The sequence below is a fragment of the Vombatus ursinus genome, unplaced genomic scaffold (assembly GCF_900497805.2).
Source record: "Vombatus ursinus unplaced genomic scaffold, bare-nosed wombat genome assembly UNPS02014830.1, whole genome shotgun sequence".
Classification (NCBI taxonomy): domain Eukaryota; kingdom Metazoa; phylum Chordata; class Mammalia; order Diprotodontia; family Vombatidae; genus Vombatus; species Vombatus ursinus.
The window spans coordinates 46,394,528-46,408,536 of NW_020954608.1; the positions used below are offsets into that span (position 1 = coordinate 46,394,528).

The 14,009-nt window shown below is 34.3% G+C and overlaps 1 protein-coding gene across 1 annotated transcript in view; it reads left to right on the top strand.

Annotated features, from left to right (window-relative positions):
- PLCZ1 (phospholipase C zeta 1) overlaps positions 1-14,009 on the top strand; it is a 101,935-nt gene that overhangs the window by 5,554 nt on the left and 82,372 nt on the right. The window contains exon 4 of the mRNA XM_027838582.1: positions 13,328-13,556. Within this exon, the coding sequence (XP_027694383.1) occupies positions 13,328-13,556 (229 nt within the window). The remainder of the gene's footprint in view (positions 1-13,327; positions 13,557-14,009) is intronic.

Consider the following 14,009-nt stretch of genomic DNA (forward strand, 5'->3'; position numbering starts at 1 on the left):
TGATTATAAGGAACCACAATGATTTTAGGAAGAACTTGTCATGTCAAATTAACATAATTTCCTTTTTTTTGTATTTCTAAATTAGTAGATGAGGGGTATGTTGTAGGCTTAGTTTACCTAGATTTTAGCAGAGCTTTTGATAAAGCATATTATGTTATCCTTGTGGAGAAAATGGAAGGCAATGAATTAGACAGACACAGTAAAATAGATTCAAAATTGGTTGGCTAGCCAGGATTAAAGAGGAGTTGTTGATGGTTTAATATCAGTCTGGTAAGAGGTCCTGTGTATTTCTGTACTTGGGTTTATGTTGTTTAACATTTCTATTAATTAGTTGAATAAAGATGTAGATGTTATACTCATCAAAATTGCAGATGACACAAAATGAGGAGGGCTAGCTAACACAGTGTGTGACACAGTCAGCAATGAAAAGGATCTTGACAGGCTAGCATTGGGCAATATCTAATAAGATGCAATCCAATAGGGACAATTCAATTTGTCTTTACAATGTCTTGCACCTGGGTACCAGAAATCAACTTCATAAGTAAAAGATGGTAGAGATATGGATAGACAGCAGTTTTGAAAATTATCTGGGGTTTTTAAAATACTTTAAGCTTAATATGAGTCAGCAGTATGACGTGGCAATGAAAACAGCTAATGTGGTGTTGGAGTTCATAGAAATATAACAGTCCTATTGTTCTGTGCCTTTATTATATAGCTAGAGTATTGTGTTCAGTTCTGGGTGCCACATTTTAAGAAAGTCATTGACAAATTGGAGATTGACTGGAGTAGGGAAACCAGGATGGTGAAAAGCCTTGAATCCATGACCTATTAGGACTGGTCAAAGAAACCCATCATCCTTAGCATGGAGAGGATTCAGAATTTGGGGTGGGTGAGGTACATAATAGCTATCTTCAAGTATTTAAAGGGTATATATGTGAGGAAGATGACTTTCTACCATTGCTGAATTCCATTATTACCTACCAGAAAAAAAAGTTTTCTGTAGCATTGAACTTACCACATAAGGTTGTTTTTTGGAATATCAAGTTCTGAGTCTGTGAGGACAGTGCAATGAACACAAACTTACATTTTGTCACTAACATTTCACCTTATGATGTTGGAGCTGTGTCTAAGCTACAGAATGTCAGGTGACACTGTGTTACTACTTACCACTCAAGAATTACGTCCTTTGCAGAATGAAATTATACCCAAATATAAAATAACCTTTTGCTTTTATCAGTGTCAAAAAGTCTGTGACTTGTAAATTTATACTATAGATTTCTCACAAGCTTCTTTTAGGTTATAGAGGTAAATGCATACATCTTTAATTATTTTATAGAGAATGCAGCACTATAGTCTTCTGCTCAGTGATTATGACTACGTGATCCAAGCCGCATTAATTGCTTATGACAAGAGCTGTGTTCTACAAAGATCCCAAATTGTGTTTTGCTATTTTGACTGAAAATGTTCAGGTTAGAAGACCTCCTTGATCCCCTACTTTAATTCATCCAATTAACTGTGTAGGATTTCTAGCCTGAAGAATTCAAATCATTTTTCATATTATCAACATAAATGATCTGGGCACAAAAGATGACTTTTATGGTGGGAAATTATGTTGCTATTCTTGAAGGAATTCACCATATTATCTAGTGAGTGTTATATGCTCTTTAAGGAGATCATAAAAATGTGTCATTATACCTGGAATCAAAAAAATCAGGGACCCCATGAAGTATGAGAAAGTTCTGAGGGCAATAACAATTCTGAACTGAAGGCATTTAACCCTTAATTAGTGGGTATTAGCATCATTGATTACTAATTTGACAAACATCTGTAAAGTGCCTACCTTGTCCATGAGAATGTTAGCTTTTTGAGAATGAGGCTGTTTTTTGTTGCTGTTTTTGTAGCTCCAAAACTTAGCAGAGTGCCTTGAACATAAGCACTTGTGGAATTGAATTGAATTCAGTTGAATTGTGTAAAGTACAGTGCTGGGGGATGGGGGAGTATAATGTTTAGATAAGACATGGCACCTTCCCTCCTGAAGCTTACGAATGGATGAGTAAGGAGATAAGACATATAAAGAAATAATTATTTAAAAAAAGCCCTGAAAAGTCCAAATAAAGTCTATATTCCAATGGAATGCAAATTCTGCTAGTTTCTACAAAGCTGGAAATTGGGCCTGGTGAAAGACTGTGGACAAGCCTAGCCCAGCTGGAGAGGTTTTTTACCTAGGATGGTCATAGAATGATATATCTTATAGTCACAGCTACTCTTCCTTTCTTAGAGATAGGTTGTTGCATTCGGCATTGGAAAAGGGATTAATCAAACTGATGAAGCTTGAAATGTTGAAACAAGCAGCCAAAATGTTTTGTAAGATCAATGGCAGAGCCTTCGATAACCGTTAAAGACTTTGAAAGTCAGGGAAAGCTTTATGGAGGAAGTGACCTTTGGCTTTAAAAGGATGGGCTAAAATTTAATAGCCAAAAAAATTTAAAAGCCAAAAAGTTATTTCAAACATATAGATTATCATAAGCCAAATCTTGGAATTGAAAGAGTAGGGCATGTCTGCAGGACAGTGTTTAGTCTAGTTTGACTGAAATATAATTTACACTGAATAACATGAGAAAAGGATAGAAAGTTCAGGTGGCTCTTATTAGAAATCAGGTAATTAAACTGATTTACAATTTGCACATAGGTCTTTGATGCATTGACATGATTAGAATGATGGATTAGGGGAATATTATAGATACAGTATTTTTTCTGACCCTGGAGTCCAGAGGACCTGAGTTCAAGTCCAGTCTTGTGTGACCCTGGGCAAGTCATTTAACCGTGTTTGCCTCAGTTTCCTCATCTGTAAAATGAGCTGGAGAAGAAAATGGCAAACTACTCCAGTATCTTTGCCAAGAAAACCCCAAATAGGATCACTAAGAGGCAGACATGACTGAAAACAACTGAACAGTATGTTTATATTTCAGCAAATCACTCAACAAAATCTTCATGCTGTTTGTGTGGACAGAGTTGATGAATATAGTTTAGATGATGGTAGAGTTGGGTGAATTCACAACTTGTTAAATGATAGAAAAAATGATTGTGTGAGAAGTAGAATGGGGCAGAGCATAGCATTCTGGACTTGGAGTAAGGAAGATCTAGATTCAATTTCTGTTTACAGACTTACTGGCTTTGTGACCCTGGATCTGTAAAATAAAGGAGTTGGAATCAGTATCTTCTACGTTCTCTTCTAACTCTAAATCTATGCTGTTATGAACCTTATTTGTTGTGATTTCATAAACTGGATAATGGGAGAATAGATTGATTGAGGATTACCTCTCTCTCTCTCCTGCCACCCCTCAAATATCTTTGAAAGATCTAGGACACTAGATTTGTCAATCATCAAAGGCTCTATTTGTTCGAGTTTAGAACACTGACACATTTAAAATCACAAATCTTTTCTTATTCTATTTAAACTAGTATAGACCAATTTCTTCTGTTTTGCCAAAATTTTTCAGGGGATAAACTATGCTGAGCAATTACATTTCTTTAAAAAAAACACCCCACACATTTGTTCTGTACCTTAATATTAAGATATTTGCAATACTTTTTGTATAATATTCAACTTTCAAGAAAATTAGTCACAGCTCTATTGACTGTGTTCTAAAATGTAGTGCTCAGAACTGAGCTCACTCCTCCAAATGCTACCTGACTAGGGCAGAGAACAGTAGGTTTACTGACTTCTTACTGTTGGAAGTTATTCCTTTCATAATGCATCCCAATTTTCTATTAGCATTATTAGTGACCACATCATACCATTAACTCATATTGAGTCTAAAGTTCATTAAAACACCTATATCTTTTTCAGATAAATGACTATATTACCATGTTATCCCCATCCTGTACTTGTGGTGTCTATTTCTAAACTAGGAACAATGGGTAGAAGTGGCAGAGAGAAAAATTTAGGCTTCATGTAAGGAGAAACTTTATCATAAGAGCAACCCCAAAATGGAATGGCTGACCTTGGGAAATAATAGACTCCCTCACATGGTGGTCTTTACTCAAAGGATGGTTGATCATTTGCCATGTATGCTGTAGAGTGGATTTTCTTTCAGGATGGACTTACATGGTCCCTCATGTCCCTTCAAACTCTAAAATTCTGTGATTGTGTGTTTGCTTGTTTTTTGCAAGTGCATTTTCATTAAGCATTAGGCAAGAAGATTGCTTTTCTAAAATTAATTTACAAAAAACTACATGACCTAGCTAAACTAGTTTCATTGTATGCCTAGTATGGAAGTTCTCAAAAAAGTGATTAGGATTAGAATCAGCAGATAAAATTATTGTCCTTTCTGAGCCTTAGCATCATAATATTAGTGGAACCACATCAAAATCTTACACCAGATCCTTCTTATTTTATTTTTTCCAAGATGTGCACAGATATCTATTTTTCTTTTTTTAGGCTTAGAACTATTTTTCATGTCTCTCTTACAGTGCAGTGTGATAGAACAAGAATGACTAGGAGTTGGGCAAGTCACTTAACCCCAATTGCCTAAAAATTAAAAAAAAAAGTAAAGAAACAGATTAGCTGAAGAGATGGCTGTGCAGAGGGAAGGGACATACATGTCTGTGGTCTTCGTGATCATGTTAAAAATAGAGTTGGGATTCAAACCTAAATCCAGTGATTTAGTGATTGACTTCAGCCAAAAAGCAAATGAAGACACTTAAAATACACTTCACCTCCACCCCACCAAAAGAAAAAAAAAAGGCAGTTTAGCTTCTGACCTTGGAGTATGAAAAATGTTTCTTCCTCCTCATCCCATTTCTTCCTGAGAGCCCTACCAAGGTATTCCTCATCTTTAGAGTAATGCCTTAGTATTTTCCCCCAAGATGTGATATCTTTCTACTTTTTGCTAAGGCTTATCAGTTCTACCTCCCTGATATATCAAACAGTAACTACCCTAATTCTGGCCCTTCTCTAACCTCTTACCTGGAGAGCTCACCTGGGCTTCCGCAATAGCCTCATTCATTTTTTGCTTCCATTCTCTCCAATTTTCATTTCATCTTTCACACGACAGACAGAGTAATTTTCCTGAGGCACAAGGCTGACAGAGACAGGACCATGTCACTCCCAGATTAAAAGCAATCAGTGGCTTTCTATTGCCTCTAAGACCTGTAAAATACAAATGCCTCTCCTGATGTTCAATGCTTCTGCAATCTGGCTGCAATTTACCTTTCCAACATTATATCATATTACTCCCCTTTATGCATTCTACTTTCAAGCAAAACAGAACTGCTAGTCCTAAAATCAATATTTCATCTCATACCTCTATGTATTTGCATAAGCCAGGGATTCTTAAGCTGGTGTTCTGTACACTTGCTTGGTTTTGTTTGTTTTTTTTTTTTTAAGGAAAATCACTTTATTTATTTTTTGGTTTTCAGCATTCACTTTTATAGGATTTTGAGTTCTAAATTTTTCCCCCTCCCTTTTTTCTCCCCTCCCCAAGGGAGGGGATCTCCCTTGCAATCTGATATAGACTATACATGTATAATCATATTAAACATATTTCCACATTACTCATGTTGTGAAAAAAGAATCAGAACAAAAGGGGAAAAACCACAAGAAATAAAAAACAAAGAAAAAAAGAGAAAATAGTATGCTTCGATCTGGATTGTTTTTTTTTCATAACATAATTTGATATTTCAACATAAAAAAACTAAAAAAATTGAAAAAAAAGAATGACTAGGAGTCAAGATAAAATTCTAATTCTGTTACTTCAGTGTCTGCATGATTTTTGGCAATTTGCTTCATAGACATGAGCCTCATTTTACTAATCTGTATAAAGGGAATCATAGTAGATGCTAAGTCTATCTTGTAATGTTGTGAGGATTGAATGACTGATATATACATTAGTTAAATGATTGGATTGTTGATACTGTTTTATAATTCACAGGACAGCACATCTAACTATCTTCCATAACATTCACTGTTTTTGTATGTATAGCAATACAATAAATTGATTTTTAAAAATTTCTCTCACATCTCCTCCCTCTACCTTATGTAGGCTTCATTTTGCCTGTTGTGCTTTTATCCCCTTTCTTTTTACTGTTTATCATTTTCCATTTTACTTCTTTCTCCATCTTTGCTATCTTTCTTATCCCTTCTCATTTCTGATCCTCTTGACTTCTCCGTACTTGAGCTCACATAGGAATTATTTTTGAAGTATGCTCTTTCTCTCTGTCTCTCTCTCTTTCTTTATTGGTTCATCAGCCAATCATTATGTTTTGTTGAACTCAGGGTCTTGGGAGTTATTGAATTGAACCCTCACAGAATTATCCTGTGCTTTTTGGACTTTGAATCAGGAATCTTCAGCATTATAATCTCTCCCCAGTGTCAATCTGGATTTAATGTATTTGTGGAAAAAAAGTTACTTGAGGGTTTTAGTTATTCCCATTAATCCAAGATTTAAATTTTCTTTAACACAATAATTTTATACGAACCAGTCTAAAATATTGTGGGATTCAGATGTTTAATAATTCACATTGGCATTCACCTGAGTTTGTCAAGATTAATGAAGTACAGTGCTGAAAAAACTTGGGGGTGGATGGAAAATTCAATATGTCAGCAGTATGATATTGTAGTTAAGGGAGCTAATGTCATTTTGGGCTTCATTAAGAGAGGCATAGCATCTAGGAAAGAGGAGGCATGGAATTACAATTTATTCTTCATTCCTCTCCCCCCAATATTTCCCTTAAGATTCTAAATCTTTTGGATATATATGAATTTCAATATTATTTTGCTTAACCTTTGGTAGCTTGAATTGTATAACACTAAATGTGTAAACCAGCTTGGATAGTTCATAAGTTTTATTATGTTGGCACAGTCCAACTTCGGGCAAAAAATATCACTCCAATTAATGAAGTAACCAAAATAAAAAATGAACAAGTGAATTCACAACAAAGATATGGAAACAATCATCCAATTGCCTGGAAAATATAAAACCCCTAAATTAATAGAACATGAAACAGAGAGTTTATTCTCTCTGAAAATGAAATTGCGCAAACCATGAAGGTAATTTTGTTAATTTCTTCAAAGACTATTTGGGATAGGGTAGTTTGAAACCTCTGTTTCATGTTACATTAATTTAGACATTTTATATTTTTATGAGTACTAATAAACTACCAAGGACTAGTCAAAATAATAACAAAACACACAGGGAAGAACAAAAAGTCTAGAATCTGAGTGAATGAATGAATGAATAAAAAGCATTTATTTGCAATGTGTAAAGCATTGTGCTAAGCACTGGTGATACAAATAAAAAAAAGCAAAACAGTGTCTGCTCTCAAAGAATTCACTTTTTAATGGGGGAGGCAACAAATATAGGAGTTTTTGGTTTCAGGTTAAATGGAAACACTCAGTGGTTCTTAGGGCATAGAAGTAAAGAAGATAGTAAACATCTCCCTTCAATAGTATTTCCATTGATAAAACTATATCACTTCTGACATTGAGTCATTTGACAGCACCATTCCAACAAATCAATGATAAAAAACATGAACTACTTGGGGAAGAATTTCTTATTTGATAAGACATCTGGTAAAACTGGAAAGCAGTTTTGGGGAAAAAGACTTAGATCAGTATGTTATACCACATACCGCAAAAAGCTAAAAAAATATATATGGGTTCCAAACATTAAAGGTCACACCATTAAAAATTTAGACAAGATCAGATAATTTTTATAACTATGTCTGAGGAGAATTCTTAATAAAAAAGATCAAGAAGACATCATAAAAAAGAAGAAATGGATAATTCTTATTACCTGAAATCAAAAAGATTGTGGATAAACAAAACAAATGTAGTTAACCTATGAAGTTAAAGCATTTATTAGGAAAAATCTTTTAGTCAAATATTTCTTATAAGCATCTAATATACAATATATAGGAAATTAACACAAATATATCGGAGGCAAATTGTTAATCAGGAATTGATACCTATGATAAAAAAGAAGATAGTAGAAAAGCACCTAGTTATCCTTGATGGGTTCAAGTCATTAAATCCAGATATTCTATATTCTGTGATACTGAATTAGGAGATGTGATTATTAAGCCACCATTAGTGATCTCAGAAAAATTATGAATAATGACAAAGTATAATTTCAACATTGAAGAAGGGCAAATTTCCAGACTTTTGAGAAAGAGAGAAAAGGTAAAACCTATAAATTACAATAAATTTGATTTTAATATGTTCCAATATTCTAAAATATATTATAAAGGAATATTTAATTGATGTGCAGAAATGCAAACAGTGATCATGGAGAGCTTAATATGGTATCAACAAAGGCAAGTCATATCATACTAAACTCTATTTTTTTAAATTGAGAGTACACAAAGATCAGTGGAATTTTGTAGATATAATTCAACTAAATTTTAGCAAAAACATGGCAGTCTCTCATGCTTTCTAGTTTTTGAGACAAAATGGGGAGAACTGAACTAGATGCTGCAAAGTTGGAGCCACCTCACTCCTCTCTTAAACTCAATTCACATATATCCAGTCTATTGTTACAATGTGTTGTTTCTGTCTTCACAATATCTTTTGTACATGTCCTTTCTCCATTCCACACAGTACAAGCTTTAATCACTTCATATCTGGACTATTGTAATAGTCTGCTGGTTAGTTTCCCTACCTCAAGTCTCTCCCCACTTCAGTTCATCCTCTACTCAGCTGACAAAATTATTTTCCTAAAGGACAAGTCCATGTCATCCCCTACTCAATAAATTAAAATCACTTCCTAATATCTCCAGAATAAAATATGCAATCCTATATTTAGCTTTTAAAGCCCTTACACCCTAGCCCCAGTCTTTTTACCTTTACTCCCTTCTATATACTCTATGATCAATGACAGTACCCTCTTTACTGTTCCTTGCACAAGACTCTACCTCCCTGCTCTGTCTTTTATTTTTTTAAAGTAACATTTTATTTTTCCCCAATTACATGTAAAAACAATTTTTAACATTCTTTTAAGTTTTTAGTTCCAAATTTTAATATTCCCTCCTCCCCCACCCTTTCACTGAGATGGTAAGCAATCTGATATAGGTTATACATGTGCAATCATATTAAACATTTTCATATTAGTCATTTTGTGGAAGAAAACTCAAGAAAGAAAGAAACTGAAAAATGGTATCCCTCAATCTATATTCAGATGTCATTAATTCCTTTTTTTTGCAAGGCAATGGGGGGTTAAGTGACTTGCCCAGGGTCACACACCTAGTAAGTGTCAAGAGTTGGAGGCTGAATTCGAACTCAGGTCCCCCTGACTCCACGGTGACTGTGCTACCTAGCTATCTCACCATCACTTCTTTCTCTGGAGCCAGATAGCACTTTTCATCATGAGTCCTTTGAGATTGCTTTGGACCATTATATTGCTGAGAATAGCTAAGTCATTCACAGTTGATCATAACATATTGACGTTACTGTGTACAATGTTCTCCAGGTTCTGCTCACTTCACTTTGCATCATTTCATGTAAATCTTTCTGAGTTTTTCTGAAATTATCCTCTTCATCATTTCTTATAGCACAATATTCCATTACAATCATATGCTACAACTTGTTTAGCAATTCCCAAAATGATGGGCAACCTCTCAATTTTCAATTCTAAGCCACCACTAAAAGAGTATTATAAATATTTTTGTACAAATCAGTCCTTTCCTTCCCTGCCTCTGACACCTTTAAAACAAATTTCTTCAAGATACAGACCTATTAGTAGTTTTGCTAGATCAAAAAATATGTACATTTTTATAGCCCTTTGGGCATAGTGCCAAACTGGTCTCCAGAATGATAGGATCAATTCACAACTCCACCAATGGTAGAGTAGTGTCCCAGTTTTCCCACATTCCCTCCAACATTTGTTATTTTCCTTTTCTGTCATATTAGGCAATCTCATAGATGTGGGGAGGTACCTCAAAGTTATTTTAATTTATATTTCTCTAATCAATAGTGATTTAGAGGATTTTTCTATATGACTATAGATAGCTTTGATTTCTTTGTCTGAAAACTGCCTGTTCATATCCTTGACCATTTGTCAATTGGGGAATGGCTTGTATTCTTAAAAATTTGACCCAGTTCTCTATATATTTGAGAAATGAGACCTTCATCAGAAATATTGGCTCTAAAACTTTCCCCCCAGTTTTTTTGCTTTTCTTCTAACTTTGGTTGTATTGGCTTTATTTGTGCAACCCCTTTTTAATTTGATATAATTACAATTATTCATCTTACATTTTGTAATGTTCTCTATCTATTGTTTGGTTCTAAATTCTTCCCTTATCTATAGATCTGACAGGTAAACTATTCCATGCTTCCCTAATTTGCTTATGGTCTAATTTGCTTTTCCCTAATTTGCTTTTATGTCTAAATCATGTACCAATTTTGACTTTATCTTGGTATACAGTGTGAGATGTTAGTCTATACCTAGTTTCTGCTGTACTGTTTTCCAGTTTTCCCAGTAGTTTTTGCCAAATAGTGAGTTTTTGTCCCCAAAGCTGGGATCTTTGGGTTCATCAAACATTAAATTGCTATGGTAATTTACTATGATGTATTGTGTACCAAATCTATTCTACTGATTCACCACAGTTTGTTTTGATGATTAACAATTTAATACCTGGTATAGTTAAACCACTTTCCTTCACATTTTTTTTTCATTGATTCCCTTGATATTCTTGAACTTTTGTTCTTCCAAATGAATTTTGTTATTATTTTTTCTAGCTCTATAAAATATTTTTGGTAGTTTGATTGATAAGACACTGAATAAGTAGATTAATTTAGGTGGAATTGCCATTTTTATTATATTGGCTCAGTCTACCCATGAGCAATCAATACTTTTCCAATTGTTTAGATTTAACTTTGTGTGAAAAGTATTTTGTAATTATGTTCATCTCCATGCCTTTTCTGGGGGGTTAACTGTTCCCCCTGCCTAGAGTGGCATTTCTCCTCATTTCCTCTTCACTTTCTTTAAGACTCAGTTCAATTCCTATCTTCTTCAAGAGGACTTTTCTATTCTGACACTCCCTCTCCTACTCCTAGTTAGTGCCTCTTCCATGAGATAACTGCCTCGCATTTACATTACATATATCTTGAATGTATGTAGTTGTTTGTATATTGCCTCCCCCAGTAGAATCTGAGCTCCTTGAAGTTGAGGAATGCATTTTCTGCCTTTCTTTATATCCCCAGAATTTAGCACAGTGCCTACCACATATTGAGAGCTTAATAAATGCATGTTGATTGATTAATATGTGATAATCCAGCTAGATGAACTCAGAACTGGTTGAATGATTGAATTCAAAGCCTAATCATTAATGGTTATATTTCTACTTTGAAAAATATATTAAGGAGACTTTCTGGCCCTGTTTCATTTAATACATTTATTAATTACTTTGATAAAGTTATATGTGCCATGTTTATCAAATTTTCAAATGGCACAAATCTTGGAGGAACAAAAAAATCAGCTAACATTCTGTTTCAAAGAAAATTTCAATAGTCTAAAGTGTTTGGCTGAATCTAATTTATTCTGAAGTTTAGTAGATAAAAATGTAAAGTCTTATATTTTGAAAAATCAGTTTAATAAGCAAAAAAATTAGAGAAGTATAGCTCGATGATGTTTTGTCTAGAAACAATATAGGAGTTCTCATAGGTTGCTGGTTGAATATGAGTCAGCAGTATGGCTGATAAAAAAATCTAACATAATCTGCATTAGGAGAAGAAGAGTATCCAGTCCTAGGGAGGTGATAGACTCCTTATACATACTACTCTGATTAGATCAAATCTAGAGTTTTATGTTCAGTTCTGGGATATCCCTCTAAAAATGACATTAATAGACTGAATAGTATCCAGAGGACATAAGCCATAGTTATGGTTGCTCCTGCCTTCATAATAGCGTTCCTCCCTTCTATTCCTATCTATTACCCTGATCTTATTCCTCATTCTCTCAAGTCTGGAATTCTATAGAACAAGTCTCTTTATGCAATTCCTTCCTTTAACCCTATGCCAAGATGTTTTGCACATGACTATTAGATTACTCTTCTTAAAATTGTTTTCATTATGCCACTTGCTTACTCAAAAAAGGGGTTCCCCATTGCTTATAAAGTACAAACTTAGATTGTCATATAAAGTTCTCCACAGTATGACCCCAGTGTACCATCTGGACCTTATCACTCACTATACCTCAACCTTCAGTTTTTTGTTTGTTTGTTTGTTTGGCCAGGAAAATGGGTTAAGTGTCAACACAGGGTCACACAGCTAGTAAGTGTTATGTGTCTGAGGCCGGATTTGAACTCAGGTTCTCCTGAATCCAGTGCCAGTGCTCTATCCACTGTGCCACCTAACTGCCCCAACCTTCAGTTTTTAATTTTACTTACTGCTTCCTAAGTATATTTTGTACATGACTTCTTCCATGTCCTTTGTCATGCCAATCTCCCACCTGGAATGTATTTGCTTTTCTTGTTAGTTTATCCATATACTATTAATTGTTCAAGGGTCATTTCCCTTCCCTACTCTTCCATGAACTTTTCCTGATGATACCAGCTGATTGTCTTTTGAAAGATTATATGACTTATTATCTCTCCCTTCTATTCATTCAAAACTTGATAATATACTACCTTCAATTGTTATTTAATTCAATTGTTTATCTCTTGTTCCCTTAGCTGGTTTAAAAACCCAAGGGTAGTTATCAATTTTTATGGTGTTATAACTTTCATAGCATAGTATGATTATAACATTCTAATAGACCTGCCCTTTGACTGAATCCAAACTTCAAAATTTATTCTATGAAATTTGGATTCAGTCAAAGGGCCGTACTTGAGGACCTAGAAGGTCACATGTGGCCTCAAGGCTGCAGGTTCCTCACTCCTGTAATAGATAATCAATAGTATTTGTTGAATGAGTCGAATGGAAATAATCTTTCCCCTCAATTTAATCGACATTTTCCACCATGGAATAACATAAGTGACGATCTAAGATACTGACTCTTTCCTGGTCCACCACCTTACATAAGAGGCTTCACATTTCTATCTATGTGGGTTTTTGACAGTAACATTTTATTTTTTTTTAAATGTTTTATACAGGGGCAGCTAGGTGGTGCAGTGGATAGAGCACCAGCCTTGGAGTCAGGAGAACCTGAGTTCAAATCCAGCCTCGGACACATAATACTTCCTAGCTGTGTGACTCTGGGAAAGTCACTTAACCTCAATTGCCTCACTTAAAAAAAAGTTTTATACATAAAATACTTTGATTTAAAATATGCTTTTTTTTGTTAAAAAATGCCTATGTCACTCCATAAGTTCTTTCTTTTTTTTTTAGTAGGAAAATGACATACATAAGAATGGAAAAATAACGATAGAGGAATTTAGAGCAATTTATCGAAATTTTGCCTACAGAAGAGAAGTTGTTCAGATTTTCAATGCCTATTCTTCAAATCGAAAAATTCTATCTGAACAAAATCTGATAAAATTTCTTAAACAAGAACAGTATGTTAAGACAAGTAAAAGCATTGCCTCTGAAATAATTCAAAAATATGAGCCCATCGAAGAAGGTATGATCTATTTTTAACTTGCTTTAGTGCCTACATTGCAAATGTTTGTTGTTATATATGAAATATTTTTATCAGTCAATAGTATTGAATTGAAATTTAATGATAGCCCATATTTCTTTGTATGAAAACAGTGACATGCCATATTAACATATTCTCCTACATGCAATATTGACCATGTTTTGTATATGACCTTTCTTTTCAAGGAATACCCTTCTTTCCCTTAATTCTTTCTTCTAACACATACTTTCCTTTTTTTCTGTGTGTTTACTGTCTCCCTTCCTTGCTCCCTTTTCATCCTTTCCTCCCATTTTCTTCCTTTCTACTTTCTTTCCTTATCTATGGCCACCACTTATGCTTTATAGTCAATGTATTTCCTTCTCTCAGGTACATCACTTTGGAGATCACCTATGATTGACAGCTAGAGTGACAGTTCAGGGTCTCCAAAAGAATGCT